This window comes from Mirounga leonina, unplaced genomic scaffold (assembly GCF_011800145.1).
Source record: "Mirounga leonina isolate KUSES-001 unplaced genomic scaffold, KU_Mleo_1.0 Mir_174, whole genome shotgun sequence".
In the NCBI taxonomy this organism is placed as follows: Eukaryota; Metazoa; Chordata; class Mammalia; order Carnivora; family Phocidae; genus Mirounga; species Mirounga leonina.
This window is the reverse complement of record NW_023270451.1, coordinates 57,832,919-57,855,204: the sequence shown is the minus strand read 5'-3', so window position 1 is coordinate 57,855,204 and position 22,286 is coordinate 57,832,919. Positions and strand designations below refer to the sequence as shown.

The 22,286-nt window shown below is 38.8% G+C and overlaps 1 protein-coding gene across 2 annotated transcripts in view; it reads right to left on the bottom strand.

Annotated features, from left to right (window-relative positions):
• Positions 1–2,320: 2,320 nt before the first annotated feature.
• The window catches only part of CAV1 (caveolin 1), a 35,633-nt gene continuing 15,667 nt past the window's right edge, over positions 2,321–22,286 (bottom strand). For both annotated transcript variants that reach the window (XM_035020971.1, XM_035020972.1), the window contains exon 3: positions 2,321–4,543. In XM_035020971.1, the coding sequence (XP_034876862.1) occupies positions 4,202–4,543 (342 nt within the window). In that variant the 3' untranslated portion in view covers positions 2,321–4,201. The remainder of the gene's footprint in view (positions 4,544–22,286) is intronic.

Here is a 22,286-nt window from a genome sequence, read left to right as displayed (position 1 = left end):
TGATTAGGTGATGAATTCACAGATGGTAATTAATGATGACTAAACAACAAAATAAATAAAATCAAATAAAGAGAGCCACACAACACCAATGATGACATTGGCCTATGGTTATGCCTATGGTACATCTGGGTACCTGAAGTAACAAATTATTTTAAAAACCTATTTGGCTTAAAAATACAGTTATAGTTAGGATAATTTGATAATGTTTGATCTCTACAGATATTCTTTTCATAAGTTTGGCTGTAAAAGAAAGAGAAAATTGTTGATGATTGGAGGAGGATCTGATTTCAAGGGATGGAGTTTTGTTTGTTTTGTTTTAGTGAGAAGGATATGGGTCATGTTTGTAGGCTGACGGAAACAATCCAGAATACAGAAAGGGAGAGATTGATGGTAAATGAATGGAGCTGATAATCAAGGAGCAAAGGTCTTGGGAAAATAAGAAGGAATGAAATTCAGGACACAAGTGGAAGGAATGGCTTTTTGTCATTTCTCCATTTTAGCAGAAGGAAAAGAAAAGAAAATGGGAGCAAATATAAGTAGATTTGTTGTCCATTGTGGGAAGAGGAGAGAATTTGCTTTGATAGTTCTAGTAAGTTGGGTGATGAATAACACCTAGAGAAATTCATTATTGCTCAAGCAACTGGCAGATCTGAGAATGCACATGAAAGTCAAGTAAATGAAAGGATTCCTAGAGACAAAAAAATAGAAGTGTTTTAAATCTTAATGGTAAAATGGTTCTGTCAGTTATTTATATCCAATCAGATTCCAGTATGTTATTGAATTTTCTGAATAAATATAAATATTATGATTCATTTCAAAAAGTTTGTATGTTTCTTTCCATCATTGAAATCTCTGTCCTGGAGTCTGTACCTTAATTTGTCACTAGTCATCTTATGGTCTTGAAAGTCACTAAACTATAAGGTCACAAAATATACACTATTGCAAAACATTTTTTATGTTGTAAAAACTTATATTTAAGTTTTTTAATCAAAGATTTGGTAAATCTGTGAGAGTAATTTTAATTTTATACTTTAGATGTAAAATGTTTTAATTACATTTTAATTGCCATTCATATCGTTGACCATTGTTTGTTCTCGGTAGAGGCACAACTTGCTTTTCTGGGTTTTTGCATTATCATTAATTCTATGGTTTGGTGCCATGGTTCAGGTTCCAGACTCTGGAGCCAGACTCTGTATCACTTACTGGCTTTGTGACCTCGAGCAAGTTACTTGACTCCTCTGTGCTTAAATTTCCTAATCTGTAAAATTGAGATAGTAATGATAGTACATACCACATAGGGTTATTGGGGGGATTAAGTGAATTAATATATTTAAAGTGTCTAGAGCAATGTTTGACATGCAGAGATTATTATAAGTCTTAACTACTATACTTAACTATTGCTAAAGTTTACTCTGACTCTGCTCATATTACTTGCTTATTATATATTTAAGGGTGTATGAAATGATTCTGCAGGCCAGTAGGAACAGGAAACCATGAAGAAGAGGAAGGGTTAGGGCTCAGAAACCATACAGCACAGATAGAGGAGTGAGACTTGTTAGATTCCATAAATCTTGTGAACCAATTTCTTAAAATAAATCTCTATCTATCTTTGTGTATATGTCTTTATATAGCTTTGTATATTATTCTTTATATATACCAATATATTTGTGAATATGAAGAATCAATATATTTCTTATTGGTTCTGCTTCTCTGCAGAACCCTGAATAATACAAAAGCTCTGAATGTAAATTTAGCCAAGGCCAAAAATAAATTGTGACTGAAATATGCCTCTTAAAAAAAGTCCCAGTTAAGACATGGCAAATTTCAAAGCATCAGCCTCCTGGAAGTGTCCTTTACCAAATGAGAATATTAATATCCATCACACGAAGTTGTTGGGGGCTCAAATTAGATGACACATAGGGTGGTTGGGGAGATGGGTTACACAGGTGATGGAGATTAAGGAGTGCACTTGTGATGAGCACTGGGTGTTCTATGGAAGTGTTGAATCACTGTATCATACACCTGAAACTAATACTACACTGTATATTAACTAACTGGAATTTAAATAAAAACTTAAATAAAGCATTGGGTAAACTGCTAAATAAATTGTTATTAATTATAACTTTTATCTGAGGTAAGTTATGCATGGTGATGGCCTTAGAACAATGATCCCACCTAATCCCACTTTGCAATAATTGACAAGTGGAAGACCATTACCTCCCACAAACATACTACAAATATGTACACACACTATGTACACGCTCACCACACAGACACTGACATACATACCTGTTTTGGGGAAAAATAGTGAAGCTGACTGTTGAACTGTTAAACATTTTTATTGTGCAGGCTTTTAACCTTTACAGGACATGCAAGATAAAAAAGTGTAAAATATATCAGTAAGCATATAAAATTTCAGCAATCTTTTGGACCAGCAATTGATTTGCATGACGGACTAGAACAGACATGTCTTGGGATACACAGTTTACAGATTGAATCACAAAGCAATTCCCCAAGTGATTTTCCTCACATAAAGATAAAAATATCTTTACACTTAAAAAGTATGCAATATACTACATTTTCAGTTATGTACACAGTTTAAAAGTAAAACTATGTCCATGCCAGTGTCTGTTTTAAAATGCAAAACTTAAACGTAGGTAACAGGTTGATAATTAAAGTGTCAGGAAAACTAGAAGAGATGAAAAATAAAATCAAGCAGAGTTCCAAATAGGTATATGAAAATAAAAATAAAAGCATATAACTGAAGGTTAAAAATAATGTCCCCAAGGTCAGCCTCTTAATATGAGCAGGAGGAATAAAAAGCTTTTAAATGTACCAGTCAGCTTTCTGTATGACTCAGGTTTACAGGTGAAATTCCTCAGTTTGAGTTCAGAAGAATTTGAATTTATTCCAGCAAAATTACCTCAATCTTTCATTACTGCCTCCTTCCCCATCTTCTTTCTGAGCAAAGTGATGCTTGGATTAGGTCCAAAGCTCCTGGAAGGGGGAGGGGCTGTGTGTCACAGCGTAACAGACGGTTACAAGTGCTTTACTTTGAAGGGGGTCACATTTGCAACAATTCTGACAGTCTCACACAATGGCCTCCATTTTACGAGCCCTTCCCCAGAGGCCCACTGATCAGCTGAAAAGGGAACACAATGTTCAGCCACTAAACCACCCCAGTGATGGATTAGTTTGGAGTCAGGAAAGCGTGATTATTCTTGAAAATAAACGAAGTTGAATAGACATGCTGACCTCATTCAGTTGATGAGAGGCAGGGAAAGTTGGCTTCCACTCCTGCCAGCCCAGAGAGGGCTCAGTCCCATTCATTCACTTTAATTCGTTTCATGGGGTTGATGTAGACCATACTTGATATGGATAAAGATGCTGCGTGATCAAATGCAGACATGAACTTTATCCAGCTCTGTTTCTGAGAGTCAGAAACAAGTGTGGAGAATGGATTTTCTAATTTTGGTCTTCAGGAAGGCTGCTGACCTAATGAAAGTTAATGAGTTGGACCCTATTTGAAAAGGAAAATGTGAAGAACAGGAAGGCACTTAGGTCTCATTATCTATATAACAAATATTCAGGCACAGAAAGAATCACAGGTTAAAATTCAAGAAGTGTAAGGCATTAGTTGGAACATGTGACTGCAGATTATGTTTTCTAACTTGATAAAGATCACTAGATCCAATTGGATCATTAAAGTGAATAGCAACAATCTACTAACACTTCAGATGGTGGGGGAAGAGTTTGCTTAAAACCTGCCCACATACCTGTATACTTAATGGCCATAGCCAGGAATTCTTCCCTTACCATAAAATGATCAACATTTTAGAATAGGCACTTGAGGTTGTTTGTTCTTTTTTTTTCCTCCTCAGTTCTTCATATTTCTCTCAAATTACCTCTCAACAATAGGTCCATATCTCAGTCAATAAAACAATGGTCCACATGCAAATAAGAATGTAAGGAAAAATTTTTAAATGGGTTTGAAAAATCGAGACCACCAAAAAAAAAATAGATGAAATAGCTCAGAAGAGACAAATAATAGTTATGAAAACTGAGTGATTTCTTTGTTCTGAACCAAGAAAATTCATTCATATACTGTTGCTGTACCAGCAACCTGAAACTTGAAATTGGCACCAAGAAAATTAAAAGGAAAAAAAAAGAATCAGGTATACTTCTATCCTTAAAATGTCACTTATATTTCTTTCTGCATGTTGATGCGAATATTGCTGAATATTTTGCCAACAGCCTCAAAGAACGGGTCACAGAAGGTGTGGACGTAGATGGAATACACACGGCTGATGCACTGAATCTCAATCAGGAAACTCTTAATGCACGGTACAACTGCCCAGATGTGCAGGAAAGAAAGAATGGCAAAGTAAATGCCCCAGATGAGGGCCATTGGGATGCCAAAGAGGGCAGACAGCAAGCGGTAAAACCAGTATTTTGTCACAGTGAAGGTGGTGAAGCTGGCCTTCCAGATGCCATCAAAACTGTGTGTTCCTTCTGGTTCTGCAATCACATCTTCAAAATCAATCTAAAAGGAAGAAGTGAGAATATGAACTTACAATAGAAGAAAAGAGGAAAAAACACTACTGAGTATCCATAAATACATATTATCTTTAATGTACAGGTTCTATGTGAGATGCTTGAAGGTGCCCAGCAGCATCAGCATTACTCTGAACTTGTTGGAAACAGGTATTTGGGCCCCACCTGGGCCTTATTGCATCTCTGGGGGTGGAATCCAGGAGAATTTCTAACATGTTCTCCAGATGTTTCTTTAAACTTCCTGCCTTTAAGTAAAACCTGGCAATATGGATAAGTATACAAGGTGCTCAGTGAAATGTAAATGACGTGACCTAAGCTAATTGTACTCCAACACAACTACACATACAGTGTTGAGTGGTAGTTAGTGCATAATTGATTGCTGACTCTTTGAACACTCCATGGGTAGAATTTCTTCAGCAAATTAGATCACTGTGAGCTGTGAGGACTCAAGAAGTCTCCATGGGGTGGTGAGACTTGGGCAGGGCTTGGAAAATGGAGTATGATTTGGAGAAGAAGGAAGGAGGGACCTTGGAAATGGTGTGAGCAAGATCCCAGGAACAAGGAAGGGTGGTACAATGAGTGTCACCGGCAGATAGACCTGTGTGGGCACAGTTAGAAAGAAAAGTTGAGGCCAGTCTCAATTTTATTTTACATACAGTGGAGGGTCTATTGAAGATAGTGGAGTGGGGGAATGCAATGTGGTTATTTATCAAGGTGAATTTGACAACAGTGTACAGGCTGGAGAAAAGAGACTCAAGGCAAAGAGACTGTTGTTGTATCCCAGGTTTGAGATGGTAGGGCCCAAACTAGAATTGTGGCCAGGAAAAAGAAAATAGAAGAGTGAATTTCAGGGATCTTAAAGGAAGACCCCACAGGATTTGGTTACTTCAAGGTTAGGGAGAGAGAAAAGCCTAAGATGAGCTTTGAGCTTTGAGATTCTGATTTGCCAGCTAAGGAAAGCCAAGGTGACATTAACAGCAAGAAGAAAGAAAGGAAGGCAGTTAAAAACATGTTAAGGTACAGCTTCACCTTTGAATTAAACAGAGTAAAGTTTTGAATAAAGACAGATGCAAATATCAGTGGTCCACACCAGTGAATCCTATAGTAGTCGTTTTTGCTGGCCACAAGGAAGTAATCAAATGAGTTTACAGTACATAGCACTTAACAGTAACCAAGTGCTTCTACATGCATCATCTCTATGTGATCTGGGGTTTCATACCAATCTGAGAAGGTGGGTTGTTATCCTTTACAAAAGAAGATATAGAAGTTCAGAGAGGTGAAGGTGACTCGCTAACGTGAAGCAAACAGCAATGGTGGGACCAGAATGCAAACTTGATACCTTTCCCAATAGCATTCTCTCCCACAGTACCTGTCACCTAAACAGTGAATTCCCAGGAGCTTTTATCTCACTGGAAGGATTTATATAAACTCAACTGAAGCATAGGATTAAAAAAATTACCAATAGAACAGTAGGACAGAGCCAGCTCAACTGCTTGGCAAAGGCAGCTATATGAAGGGATCTAATGTAGTTTGAAATCCAAACAAGTTGATGACTGCCAGCATCATCAGGAATCCAGGCAAGCTCAGGATTAGGGAATGAGGTCTTGGGTGACTCCATGGAGCTTCTCAGTGCCAAGATGTCACCTTTGATTCAACACAATAAAACTTTTTTGGGAAAAAGTACATGATGCTTACCAATAATTAAAGTTTATTTTCTAGAACATTCTGTTTCATGATCTATTGTCCAATGCCTTAATAATGTAATATGTAAAAATGGTATGTCTGCAATTATGTACATGAAGTCAAACAGATTTATTGTCATTCCAATTTTTTTCTTTGCCTCTTTATATCTAGACTCAGAGGTAAACATTTAGTTGTGTGTTTTAAAAGGTTGCATGAAATATGTGGCAAGTCACATCAATCCTTTAATGACATTTCTGTGCACTTTACTTAATTGTCTACTGTGGGGTTTTGTTCTGACACTGTATTTTCCCAAAGCTATTAAGAATAAAAACCTGTGGTTTTTCTTCATCCAATTGCAAGATACCCAATAGTTTTATTTTTTTAAAAAGGATGACCTTATTTTGTAAAAAGATTTGGTGAAGTCAAAAGTAATACACTAGAACAGACAAAAGATGAGCGATTGTGGTCCATGAATGCCCTGAAATGGGAACATACATTTTGAGTGTACAATGGGAGAGGGTACCTCACTTTTATTAAAAAGTAAAGATAGTCTACTATCAAAGGAGGGCAGGGAGCACTTTATCGGAGTAGGGTACTTCCACCTCTTTACAGAGCAGAACTTGAAGCATGCCTGCCTTGAGATTCTTTTCCTAGGGAAGGGATAGTTACTAACATTTGTTGACTTGCTATTATGATCAGACACTTCTCATTTAACTCACATCAACTCTTAATATATTATTCCTACTTTATAGGAAAAATGCAAGGTTCAGAAATGTTAATATATTTTCTAGATAGATAAGAGGTGGATTTGAGTTTTGAATCTGGTCTGAAAGATACTGACTCTTTCTTCAATACCACATTGCTTTAGAAAAATATTTTTCAAATTTTCTCCAAGGCAGTTTTACTATTTCATAGTTAAAAAGCACATTAGCAAAAAAGAGTTTGCTGAATTTTACTTTTCTGGTAACTGTAAGAATTCTCAAAACATGGTCTCTGAGGACGATGTTGTGATGAGGTTATGTACATCATATATATAATTGGTCCTTAGTGAAGATCTATGGAGATATGAATGTGGGTAAGATTTCTTGATAACTTTATTTTTCTAAGCATAACTATAAATGCATTTTTCGACAAACATATTGGAAATTCTTAACTGCCAGTGAGCATGATTTATCTTCAAGTGAATTTAGAGCAGGTCTCCAGGGGTGGACAGCAACATGAGAAAAATAACATGTTATATAAATATATTCAGTTAGGTAGTTGCTGTTTTAGTCCTGAAAATTTAAGATAGCTAAAGATTACTAAAAGTATAGCCAATTAGATACAGCTGAGAAAAAAAAGTAAGGCAGGTTAAGGAAACACATTGGAACCAGAAATAAAGCTTACTTTCTTTCTACTTCCATTTCTGCAACAGTAATAGTAATAGGTTTTTGTGAGGAGTACATGAGATAATTTATGTAAAGTGCTTACCATGGGTATAGAGCATTACAATATAGTAAATGCTCAATAAATAGTAGCATTAAAAAATTCCTTGCTGTGGGTGATTAAGCTTTTTAATTGACAGTTATAATAAAAGCTATCAACCACAAAGCACCAGTGGCTCAAAAGAGCTAATTTCGATCTGTAACGATCTTCACCACAATTCTCTGAGATACATGGCCTTTATTTCCATTTTATAGATGAGGGTGGTGTAGGTGGTTAAAAAATTGCTCAAGGTCACAGAAATGTTAAGTGGCAAAGCTGAAACTTGTTCAACTTCAAGTGTGAGCTCTTTTTGCTTTTATATACCTGGGGTTACAAGCCCCTATAATAGTCTTACTTGCTTAATTTTGACCCACATAGATATGCTTCCTAAAACATTCGCATTTTGATTATTAAAGGAATTACTGTTGATTGTGTTTCCATTTTAAGTTAGGACATCTAGTAACTAGAATGTTTTGCATTTTTGGTACTGATTGTATTTTCTTGGCCCCGCACAGTATGTTCTCACAATCCTGGGCACCCAGCCAAGAACTTTCACTCTAATTGGCAGATAAGGAAACTGAGGCACAGAAGGATTAAAATGGGCCAGACATTCTCAAGGTCCCAAGTAAATCAGTGGAAAAGCTGAAATTAGAACTTTAACTTCCTGATCCCCAGGCCTAGGTTTAGCCCTGTGCTCAACACTATATCCCTAGGAACTTACATCTTTCTCACCATATCCCTTGTCCATCTACCTCATTCATATCTCCAGGTCTCCTGTAAGTCTCTCATTACCTTCTAAGGCATTGACTTGAAAGCTATTTCTATGTGAAGTTAGAAGAAATGTCCTTTTTACAGCATGAACATGAACATTTCTATATATCTACCTAGGGTGAAGAAAACAGGAAGGAATATTCTAAAAAATATCTTCATTGCACATTTTGATATGTATTGATAATGCACTGAACCCAGGAAAGTTCTGCTAGATAATCAGTCATTCCATATAAAGTTAGTTCAAAATTCTCCATCACCCAAAGCACAGTTTCCTCAGCATTTCCATAGATGTTTAAAGCTAAAGGAATCCTTAAAGAAATGGAGTCCATTTAAGAAATTGATGGCCAAAGCTGTCAGATGACTAGATCAAGGATACCTTCCCACCTATGGCAGACACAGGATTGGAATTCAGGCTTAGGAACTCTCCTGGGCTCTTCTGCGACTGTCTGCTACACATCCCCTGTCAGTCTAGCTGCTACATTCTGTAGCCAGTACAAAAGACAACGAGGCTTGTGTTGGAACTTGAACATCATCTTCCTCTCAAGAAGTCCCATGGGTCTATTATTGAATGAGTGATGGTGCCTCTCTTTGACACTCCCCAATGTGTTCATTGTTCACATCCATCATTGGTTGATTTATCCCTCATTAGAACTATCACTCTGGAGTCCCATTTCTTCAGGGACTTATTCATCTTACTCCTTAATGAGGATAGGTCTTGCCTAGACTGGAACTTCATCTGCTCACTTAGATTTGGAGCAGAAGAGGAATTAGAGATTTGCTCTAAGACAAAAACAAAAACCGAGAGATGCAGGTGCCATTTATATTCTTAAAATGGGATGCCTCAGTGAGGTTGTCCTGCTTTGCCAAGAACTGATTTTCTGTTCTGTAATCTATGGAACAAGTTGCCCTTCTGGCAAGAATCATTATGCAGACCTCAAGGTCAAAAGCATAAATGTGTTTCAGTGATATTTCTATGTCTTAATAGATGCTTTATAAGGAATCAACAGTTTATATTACTAGATTTTTATAAATGACATTAAATTCCTTTGTGCAGCATTGACTTATGCTATAATTTCAGAAACATAAGTCAACAAAAATCTAGCAGCAGATGTCAAGAAAAGCAATCTGTCTTGTGTTTTGATAATACTTTACTAATGTAATAAATCTAAGAAGGTTTCATCTTGTTAAAAGTATGTCACAGCCATATTTAAAACATTTTTTATATGTACACAGGATTAATAAAATACAGGGTCATTTTTTGTCCTAAAATCTGGACATTTTATTTCTGAGTAAGGAATTTTCAAGAGGGAAACTTTAAGTACATTTAGGGTCTCATAAGCAATGAAGCTTGCATATTCTGTTTCTATGAGGAAATATCTTTTTAGACTGTTAGTGGAAATTGTCAATGTATTGGATATACAGAACACATAATTAACAATAAACAAGGTGGTTTCTGAAGACTTGGGTGTTGTCTGCCCAACATCCACAGAATCCTGATTTATTCAGGTAATAGCAATAATCCTTTGATCTCACAGATAAGTTAGGTTGGTTTGGACTTGCCAGGGTGGTGTTAGTCTCCTTGGTGAGAGATTGCTTTAAGGAAGACATGTGGCCCAGTTCTGGCTAAGTGGAAATCTGCTGGGTGGGACTTCCGGGAAAGCTTTCTCTTCCTTATGAAAAGAGACGGCAGGGCTTGATATGGCCCTTTGCCCTTTTATCCTCCTTAGAATATGTATGATGTGGTGCCTTGATGTAGGGAAGTCATCTTGTGACGATGAGGTGACGTGTGTTTTAAAGGCTAAGAGTATAAAAGATGCTGCTTTTGCCATTGTTAACCTATAAAAACAATGCCAGTAACTGGCTAGCTCTAGACTTCTAAGGTAGCACATATATATATACTTATTTTTAAGCCACAGCTATTCAGATTTTCAGTTACCTATAGCAGAAAACATTCCTAAGTGATACAGTAACTAATAGTCTTTTCTGTCGGTTGACATAGTAGTTGTATATTTCCACATTTAGAGATCTGAGTTCAATTTCTAAACTCAATGTATCTTTTTAGCACTACTAGACTCTATTCCCAGAATATGCTCCTAAACTGTATCACAAAATGTTGGCTTTACATTAACATTTAGTTCTAGTAAAGCATAAATAAAATGATAAATTAACTGTGAAAGAGACAAATTAACATATTTGTGATAGCATCTAAGATGGCTCCCAATGATTCCTTCTCCCCTACTTCCTGGTATGCATGCCCCATGTAATACCCTCTCCTTGAGTGTGGGCTGGAGTTAGAGATGTGGATTTAGATAATAAAACATGGCAAGAGTGATGGGGTGTCACTTCCAAGATTAGGTTACAAAAGAGTGTGGCATCTGTCTTGTTTCCTTTTTTACTCTCTCGCTTGTCTGCCCTGCTAGAAGCCAGTGCTATGTTGTGAATTGCCCTATGGAGAGGTCTGTGTGTAAGGAACTGAGGGAGGACACTGGCCAACAATCATTGAGAAACTGTGGCCCATAGTCCAACAGCCTGGGAGGAACTGAATTCTATCAGCCATGTGAGTGAGCTTGGAAGTAGGTCCTTTCCCAGTTGAGCCTTGAAGTGACTCCAGCCCTCATACCTTGGTTGCAGCCTTGAGAGGCCCTGAGCCAGAACTACTAAGCTAAGCCATGCTTGGAATCCTGACACTCTGAAGATAATAAATGTTTGTTGTTATAGGACACTGAATTTTGGGGTAATTTGTTATGCCACCAGGGATAATTAAAACAATTCCAAAGCAAACCACCTTTATTTTGATTATCATTTCTAATTTTCTTTTTTTTTTCATTTCTTATATTCTATTTCCTTTCTCTTCTCTATTACATAATTCAATTCTCATGCTTATAGAAAATTATATACAGTGAATAAATATCCTGGTCAAGCTCTATTACAAAGCTGTAATCATCAAGAGAGTATGGCACAAAAACAGACACATAGATCAATGGAACAGAATAGAGAACCCAGAAATGGACCCTCAGCTCTATGGTTAAATAATCTTTGACAAAGCAGGAAAGAATATCCAATGGAAAAAAGACAGTTTCTTCAACCAATGGTGTTGCGTAAATTGGACAGCCACATGCAGAAGAATGAAACTGGACCATTTCCTTATGCCATACACAAAAATAGACTCAAAATGGATGAGAGACCTAAATGTGAGATAGGAATCCATCAGAATCCTAGAGGAGAACACAGGCAGCAACCTCTGTGACTTTGGCCACAGCAACTTCTTGCTGGACACGTCCCAAAGGCAAGGGAAACAAAGGCAAAAATGAACTATTGGGACTTCATCAAGATAAAAAGCTTTTGCACAGCAAAAGAAACAGTTGACAAAACCAAAAGACAACCAAAAGCATGGAAGAAGATATTTCCAAATGTCTTATCAGATAAAGGGCTAGTATCCAAAATCTATAAAGAACTTATCAAACTCAACACCCAAAGAACAAATAATCCAATCAAGAAATGGGCAGAAGACATGAACAGACATTTCTGCAGAGAAGACATACAAATGGCCAACAGATGCATGAAAAAATGCTCAACATCACTCAGGATCAGGGAAATACAAATCAAAACCATAATGAGATACCACCTCACACAGGTCAGAATGTCTAAAATTAACAAGTCAAGAAATGACAGATGTTGGTGAGGATGTGGAGAAAGGGGAACCCTCTTATTACACTGTTGGTAAGAATGCAGACTGGTGTAGCCACTCTGGAAAACAGTATGGAGGTTCCTCAAAAAGTTGAAAATAGAACTACCCTACGACCCAGCAATTGCCCAACTGGGTATTTACCCCAAAGATACAAATGTAGTGATCCGAAGGGGCACATGCACCTCAGTGTTTATAGCAGCAATGTCCACAATAGTCAAACTATGGAAAGAGCCCAGATGTCCATCGACAGATGAATGGATAAAGAAGGTGTTGTATAGATACACAATGGAATATTACTCAGCCATCAAAAAGAATGAAATCTTGCCATTTGCAATGACGTGGATGGAACTAGAGGGTATTATGCTAAGTGAAATAAGTCAATCAGAGAAAGACAATTATCATATGATCTCACCCAGGATCATAGGGGAACGGAGGGAAAAATAAAACAAGATGAAATCGGAGAGGGAGACAAACTATAAGAGACTCTTAATCATAGGAAACAAAGTGAGGGTTGCTGAGGGGAGGGGTGAAGGGATGGGGTAACTGGGTGATGGACATTAAGGAGAGCACGTGATGTAATGGGCACTGGGTATTATATAAGACTGATGAATCACTGACCTCTATCTCTGAAACCAATAATACATTAGATGTTAATGAATTGAACTGAGATAACAACAACAACAACAAAATAAATATCCTGGAATTCGCTCTTGGGGCAAAATTCAGAAATATATGAAAAGGAAAGAGCATTTTCAACTTTCTTCAATTCACGTCAAACAGAATGTTAGAAAAGTTTTAGGCTATTTATGGTGTAATCATCCATTTACTTAAAGTGGCTTGGATTTATGACCAGATATGTACCAAAGACTCAGAGCCAGCTCCATATAGAAGGCCCATCACCAAATCTGGACTCTTAGGCTTAATACTTGTGAGCGAACTAACACAGGGGTTCCCAATTCCTGAGGGTTCTCAGCAGGGACCATGTGGCAAAGGAATCAACTGGGGGAGGGTGCTTGTTAAAATGCAAATATTCAGGCCCCATTTCATTCTCAAATCAGATTCTCTGGGGCAGGACCTGGGGAATCTGTATTTTTAACAAGATTTCTCTTCTTTTCTCATGCAAAAGACTAAACCAGAGTTATGCCTGCCCCTTTGGATCTGGTAACAGCTCCTTTTTGTCCTTGCTACTCTTTCTTTTCCCTCCATGCCTTGAAGCCCTAGTTTGCTTCCTGCTTCTCTCTGGAAGCTCCTCATATGCTGGATGGCATCTGGAAGTTGGTGGATAATGAATGGAAATTCCTTTTGAAAAGCTTTTCCTAATTTAAACCTATAAATATGTATTATTGGACGAGGATGAATGACTTATTTATTATGAAAAACACACTAACTGGCAATAGAAATCCTGATTTATTTTCATGATTCTAAACCCAGTATAAACAAAAGTATATTTAAAAATACCAAATATGTACTTCTAAAATTCGAACGTATGTACCAAACCCAGTCATCCAGAAAGAAGGTTTAGACTAATTGCAAGCTCCTTCACTGTTCTCACACATATTTCCAACATGCTGAGCAGCCTTTGAAGTCAACAAAATAAATGTGCACGAATGTGTGGGCGTAGAGAGGGTTGAGAACTAGCACAATTAAATGTTACCAGAACACAGGAACTTTACCCTAATGCCCATGTGTTTTCTCAGGGGCAAGGGCAAATACCCACGTGTTTACTGGGCCACTGAGGGAAAAGGCTACAGGGTTCTTGCAGCACCAACTAAAAACAGGAGGAGGCCTGGATTGTGTTAATGCCTGCAATTACTTGGATTCCCAGGGGATCCCTATGCAGCCCTAAGAAAAATGTAAACCTGGGGTGGGAACACTGATGTGATTTGGGCTGCCTTGGGGTGGCAGGTACTAGGCAACTTCACCTTGCACAAGAACACGGGGTTGCCTCCTGGGGAGGAGGGGAGATGTCTGCATTACTAATCAGGGTTTCAAGCTGGAAGAGGGTAAAATGGGGGTATTTATCTACCTCTCTGAGTGAGAGGAGAGGGTTGGGGTACAAGGGGAGGAATTCAGAGAAGATCTGCAGTCCTTGACCTGGGCCTCCCAGCTGGGACCCTTGAGTCTCTTCCTTTGGACTGACCTTCCTCTTGTTGCTTTCCAGACATTACAGAAGCCTCAGAATAATGATACTTCTCATTTATAGTGCCCTGTTTCACTCATCTGCTTCTCTTCACAAACTTGTGAAATTCTAGGTTATCTTCATAATAAGAATGGAAAATAGTCCTTTACTTTCCCACTAAGAAGAGGTCACTTTACTAATAAATGACTGGACCAAACCAGGACTTAAAGGGAGGTCTGGGTCTGTTGCACCCATCTTGGTATCTTCCATGATACCTAGTAGTACCATGCACACATTAATTAGCAAATAAATATTTCTTCAATATGTATACTTTTTTAAAGGAGCCATAAATGTCCATCAGAAGGATATAGGCATATATATAACATTTCACTAACCACCATATTATCTCCTATTAATTCTTTGCCTGCTATCACAGTGCACTTTTATTTATCTATTTTTTTGGTATCCCATTTTATTCAAAATGATGTTCTTATTTACCATAGCCCTATGATGCAATGAACATTCTGATCAAAATGAAGTGGAGGGTTGGTTATCATTTAGGTGACTTGGGCACCATGGAAAGGGGCATTTCAAGCTCAGAAGTCTTCACCTTTAAGGAAAGATGATTTAGAAAGTATTGATTAAAGGATGTTTTTGCTTGGTTGGGTTTTGCCCCCAGTGATCTAAATACAATTGTGTAAACCTAGCCTAAAAGCAGGGGGCATGCAGTGGAGTATGGTGAGGTGGGGTCTTGGAAAGGAAGCAGGGGATCAGCAGAACACCCCAGTGGGGAATGGATAGGGAGGGAGTAAACTTGTTTTTTCTCCCCATGTTTTCCTGTCGTGTGTGTGTGCGTGCGTGTGTGTGTGTGTGTGTGTGTGTTTTCCCAGGGCAGGAAAGGAGGCCTACAAGTAATTTGTACTTTAGAGTGAATATAGGTGACTATGTTTACTTTCCTGGCGGGAGTATAAGAAAGAGGTACAGAGAGAGGCAGAGCATTAGGGTGGTAGATACAGTTGACCCTTGAGCAACATGGGTTTGAACAATGTGGGTCCAGTTATACACAGATTTTTTTTTTTTTGATAAATACAATACAGTACTGTAAATGTGTTTTCTCTTCCTTATGATTTTCTTAATAACATTGTCTTTTCTCTAGCTTAAAGAATATAGTACGTAATACATATAATAATCAAAATATGTGTTAATTGACTATTCATGTTATCAGTAAAGCTTCTGGTCAAGAGTAGGCTCTTAGTAGTTAAGTTTTGGGGGAGTCAAAAATTATACATGGATTTTTGACTGCACAGAGGGTTGGTGCCATTAGTTCAAGGGTCAACTGTTTATTCAGAGGCAGCAGACTTTTACAGAGGCCTTGGGATGCAATAACTTACATTATGGAGCACGATATGCCTCACTGGGTTCACATCACATCCTGTATGTATGTGAGGAGCAGCAAGGCAGGGGTTATCTTCCCTATTTTACAGACTAGGAGACTGAGCCTCAGCGAGGTTGTAATCAGTGACTGGACCAAATACAGGACTTACGTCTCTCAGATCCTCATTCACTTCTCCCTCTATCATACCATTCTCTTTAACCCCACACCAAAATTCTCGTTCTGTTTATGCAACCCTGCTCATTCAAATGGAATCACATAGGAATTTCTGAATCCACATGCTCTGGTTGCTCTTTCTTGCCTGTACCCATGCTTCCCATCCAAACTAATAGAACATGCCTCCCTGACTCAGCAAATAATGATGGTCACCAGGACAGAGCAAGTGATCCAAGCCAGAGGATGTGGCTGTCCTCCTGCTGTCAAACCTCCATGCTCAGCATTACCCTCACTCCCCAGCAGCCAAGCTCCTCTGTAGCCAGGATCCCTGGGTCATTTGACTGACTATGTTACCAGGGTCCCCATTGCCTTGTCATCATTCTCTGGCTTTTCCAGATTTACCACACCATTATATCTTATTCCATTCCTGTAGGGCCAGTGGTTATCCAACATTAGTACACTCAAGAAGTTTCTGGGGATGTTTGTTAAAATGCAGATTCCTGGGCCTTGGGATTCTGAATCAGTGGTTCTAAGGTAGGGTCCAGGTATCTGTACCCCCTCCCTCCATTTTGATGCAAGTGGTCTGGGGAGAACACTTTGAGAAACAAACTGCCTTAGGATTCATTCTCTGCTAGGTGAGAGGCTCTGAAAAATCTGACACTCATTTCTGAGTGGGCATAACAGTAGGTTAGTTACTGTGTTGCTCCGTACTTTTGAGAGGCAGTTTGTTCCGTGGTTGATAGCACCAGGGCTGGGTTTGAATCTTAACTCTGCTCTGTTATCTCACATAAGCTACTAAGCCTCTCTGTCTTAGTTTCTCACCTGTAAATTGGTGGTAAAATAATACTTCATAGGATTGTTCTATATGCTAAATGACTTAACCTATGCAAAATGTTTGGGACAGTGCCTGGGCAATGGCCGGTGCTACATCAGGAGCTTCTGGCCCAGGCACTCCAACCAGGAGAAGAGGGGAAGTGTCAGGGATTTCAGTAACAGCGTTGGGAGAAATGGAGGAGATATTTTGGAAAAGGAGAACCTCTTGGCATTTCTGAAATCATTTCAGGCAGGTGAATGCTTATTTTGCATTCTGCCATTATGCAAACAAGAAGGATTAGGTCATCTCTATCAAGTGCATCAACCTTCTGGAGTTTATTATAAACATGAGGCACACGGCAACCAAATATGCCCTGGGGAAGAAGATGCCCCAGCTGACTGAGCTCCTGGATTTGTCAGAAAGTGGCACCAACATGAAGTAATGGGACTCTCTCTTTGCTTTAGATTAATTCCTTTTTGCCTTCTTTTTCTTTTTCATTCATTTGAAAGTAGCCAACAGGTTTTTCCATCTTTTGCTCTTCTTAGAGAGTATGAATTACCCTAGGGTTTGTATTACGGTTTGAAAATTTAAGTTAAATTTCCCTGTTTTGATAACAAAGATTTACATTCCTGGTTTACACCCTGTTATGCATTGAATTGTGTCCCCCTCAAAAAGATATGTTGAAATCCTAATCCCCAGTACTTCAGAATGTGACCATATTTGGAGACAGGGTCTTGCAGATGTAATTAGGATGAGGTCATACTGGACTAGGGTGGGCCCTTCATCCAATATGGCTGGCATCCTTATAAGAAGTTGGTAATGAGAAAACACACAGGGAGAAGGCCGTGTGATTGGGGTTATGCACTGCAAGCCAAGGAATGCCAAAGATTGCCAGCAAACCACCAGAAACTAAGAAGAGACAAAGAAGGATTCCCATACAGGTTTCAGAGGGAGCATGGCCTTGGTGACATCTTGATTTTGGGGATCTGGCCTCCAGAACTATGAGCCACCCAGTTTGTGATACTTGTTAAGGTAGCCCCAGGAAATGATTATACATCCCTTTGAAAAATTGCTAAAAACTATCCTCCATGATGAGATGATTTCCGGGTTCCAGAGCTTTTTCATACTTCCTCGAGTAGGCTGTCCACCCTTTTTTTCTGGGATCCCAGGTTGAAACCTAAAACCACATTCAGTGTGCCTGCAACCAGCTGGTTCTGAGCCTTCTTCAGGAACCCAAAAATTTCTCTTCAGTCCACATAGCCTCACATTTTTATGGTCACAAAAAGTGCCTAGTTGTAGATGGCTCAGTACAAAGCAGGCTGCATATCTTTTGATTCCTTATTTAAATCTTCAGGCTTCTGGTATCGATTTGGTGGCACTTATTGAGTGTCACCAAATGAATGACCTGGAACAGTGAATAGTGTAAAAATAGGCCATGCAAGGGCTAGTGATAGGAGCTTTGAGACTGAAGCATTGAACTTGAACAGGAAGGAGTGATACCTTGGGGGCACTTGTGTGTGCCATTCTTGAGGAGAAATAACTTCAGCCCTTGGAAGTGTTGGAAGTTCTCTTTCTTAATAGAAAAGTCCTGCATTGGTTAATGCATGGAAATCTTATTCGATCCAAACAGGCAATTATAAGGATTCATTCACTTTAGTGAGCAAGCCTTACTTCCTCACTCAGTTCTGTGTTTACACTTGGAGTTTGTTATTCTTTTAAACTTCTGGGTGTGTCATGGGACAAATATGAATGATTACCACAGTAAAGAAAATAAAAGCTCTTTCCATTCTAACAAAGACATAAGAAACAGAAATGTCTTCACCATTTTCAAACTACCTATTGGTTCGCATAGACATTTGTTTGAACCAAAGCTTTTTAAACAGTCTTAACTCCTTTTCAGTTTCTACAATTCACTTCCTGATGGCAGGGGTTGTTTCCTACCATTCAGTCAAGTCAAACTAGGGTTACTAATAGCTTTCATCTTACCTCACTGCTGGAATATTTTTCCCTCCAGTGCTTGGAGTCTGTTTATTAAACAAATAGAAAATGGATGAAATAAATCTCTGCAGGTTTGAACATTGCTAGGCAAGTGAGGAAGAGGATCTAAACTAGAGTTCTTGTCAGATGTAAACAAGGATAATCATAGCTCATATGTGGCTCCCAAGACACAGCCCCCCACCTCTACAATGGGGTTTCTCTGAGCACTGTTGGCATTTCGAAATGGATAATCCTTTGTTGTTGGGGTGAATGTAGACATGCTGTCCTGTGCACTGTAGAGTGATTATCAGTATCCCTGTCCTTTACCTATTAGAAGCCAGTAGTACCCCCTAAACTGTGATAACTGAAAATAACTGCAAACATTGCCAAATGTCCCCTAGGAGGGGGTGCAAAATTATCCCTGGTTGAAAACCACTGCTCTAGAAAATCAGAATTTGATGTGGTGAGATAGGACTTGAACTTTAGAAATATTTATAGCCTAGAATGCTTATATATTTATTGCAGGAATTTTTGGTCTATAGTACTGTGGCCTTGTGTGTTCATTCATTCATTTATGCATTCGATATTTATGAAGCACCTACTTTTTTGAGGATGGAATAAATCAAACAAGGAAACAGAGCCAGAATAGGGTTGATGAGCTGGTTATGCGTCATTGGAAAGGGAGTAGTGCAAATGAAATAGAGATGGCCTCTGGCTGCTCAAGCTCACTCAGGAATCATTACCAAGGAGAGGTAATGTCCTTCTGTGGTGCACTACCTTAACTGTTGAGGAAGAGGAATTCATTTTCTTGCTTTTCTCCAAATTAGTAATCATGTGAGTGTACACTGGAATTTTGAGTAATTTCTTTCAGGACAGTGGTCCAAGCCCTTCCCTGCTTTAGGGCCTTCCCACCTGGCCGTTGGTTTTGCTTGTAACATTCCTTCCATCACTCTTTACTTGGCTAACTCTAAGTTATTGGTCATGTGTTAACCTAAATGTTCTTTCTTCAAAGACTTCTTTCTGGTCCACACCCCTTTTCTCACCTGGATTTTTTTTATTATTATGTTAATCACCATACATTACATCATTAGTTTTTGATGTAGTGTTCCATGATTCATTGTTTGCATATAACACTCAGTGCTCCATTCAGTACGTGCCCTCTTTAATACCCATCACCAGGCTAACCCATCCCCCCACCCCCCTCCCCTCTAGAACCCTCAGTTTGTTTCTCAGAGTCCATAGTCTCTCATGGTTCATCTCCCCCTCTGATTTCCCCTCCTTCATTTTTCCCTTCCTGCTATCTTCTTTTTTAATTTTTTTTAACATACAACGTATTATTTGTTTCAGAGGTACAGGTCTGTGATTCAACAGTCTTACACAATTCACACATACCCTAGCACATACCCTCCCCAATGTCTATCACCCAGCCACCCCATCCCTCCCACCCCCCACCACTCCAGCAACCCTCAGTTTGTTTCCTGAGATTAAGAATTCCTCATATCAGTGAGATCATATGATACATGTCTTTCCTGATTGACTTATTTCGCTCAGCATACCCTCCAGTTCCATCCACGTCGTTGCAAATGGCAAGATTTCATTCTTTTTGATGGCTGCATAATGTTCCATTGTATATATATACCACCTCTTCTTTATCCATTCATCTGTCGATGGACATCTTGGCTCTTTCCATAGTTTGGCTATTGTGGACATTGCTGCTATAAACATCAGGGTGCACATACCCTTCGGATCCCTACATTTGTATCTTTGGGGTAAATACCCAGTAGTGCAATTGCTGGGTCGTATTCACCTGGATGTTTTTATCATCCAGCATATCTGACATTTATTTATTTAATGGTTTGAGTGAGTGTGTGTGTGTGTGTGTGTCAGAGAGAGAGAGAGAGAAAGAGGGAGAGAGAGATTATTTCTGCTACTAGACTATAAGCTCCCTGGAATATAATAAGTACTAAGTTAATATTTCCTGAATTAATGAATGAATTAGTGAATGCTGCCATTTTGCTACATTATATTTCTCTCTTTCTTCTATTTACAAGAGTAATAACCTGATAAAATCTCCTTTAGGAAAGAAGTTCTGAATGTCTTATTATCCTGTCCAAGGGTTAGTAATTGCATTTATTGATTGCACTAATTTATTCTAACCCAGTCACAGTAATTTTGGTAAAAGAGTGATCAAAGGTGATTAATGACAGTGAAGTCAGATTAATTCAGTTTTTGCTTCTCATGAAATTTGGGTTCAAACCTACAGATGTACACATAGCTTTGCTTAGGGAGCTGATGAGTTCCTGAAGAATGTTCAGTTGGTCTGGAATTCGAACAGCTTCATGTTTACCTTCAGAATCATACGGTTTGGGTGCTAAGTGATGGGATTAAAATCAGACAGGGCCCTAAATTTGAAACTTTTTATGGATCAGAGAGAAATAAACTATAGCTGGCTAATGGGAAAATCTGACTCAAAGTAATACTGCTTCTGCTCTGTAGTTCTTAGTCATCTGATCCAATTGCTCACAGATGGGCTATTAAAAGAACTTCAGAAATGTGGCCACATGAACTCGATGAATTTGACAACTGTCAGCCCTTGGAAAGTCTGAGCATTCTTATTTAGCTAGACCTTTTTAAGACCATTGCTCTAACTAAAGTTGCAGGTAATGATGCACTCTGTTATGTGAACTAAAGAGGGATTAACTGGTTACAAAAAAAGATTTCTGAAAGTTTGTAACCTACTTTGGAACTGATTTTCTGATCTATCTTGGAACACAAAAAGCCCAATTTTGAGGCAAGGGCAATAAAAGGGACCACACAGTTCTGAGCACAGATGAGAAGGGGAAATGAACTCCAGCTCTTGATCTTTTTAGTCCCAAATATTTATTTGTGGTATATTTGCACTCAGCATGCTATCTGTTGATAGCTCGGTATTTCAAAAATGACTAGCTAAATCCCACAGCCTGAATATTAAGAATGAGAATGACCATTGGTAAAATCTAGGAAGAAGGTAATAAATGTAGTATAGATGAGGGGTCTTCCACCATTCTCTCTGCATGGACTTCATGCACCTTTACAGGCTTCCACTCTTTTATGAATACTGGTCAAACAGATCACAGAATTTTAAGAAATGAAAGCAACTTAGGGACCATCTAGTCTCTTCTTGATTGCTATAGGTGAAGAAACTGCTGTCCAAGGGTCCAAGTGATTTTTCCAAGGCCCAAGGTACCACTTGAGGTCAGTGTCCAAGAGAGGGCTAGAATTCAGATTTCTTCTGAGGCTCAGTTTCCCCATCTGCTCTGAAGAGTGATTGGCATCAGTAAAGCACTTCTTAGTGACTTGAGGTCTCTTCTCTGCACTAGGCACTGGAGAAATGAAGGAGACCTGCCTGTCCCTAGGTCCACTGAAGTTTCCTGTAGCCTCTGCACCATTAGGAGAAAAACTAGTGCATGTCGTTAGCTCCATCTTAGTATGCCTGAGCCATGAACCCAGGTAGAAGAAGGGGGAAAAGGGATGATACTGTAACCAGATGATCTTCCTCTTGGGGAGAATAGAAAGAACAAGCAAAGAAAGGGGAAACAATAGGGCTGGATTACATAAGTGACATGAGATTTATCCCACATACAAAGTCTGTCTTTTGCAGCTGCTACAGTAGAGTCCCAGAAAGTAT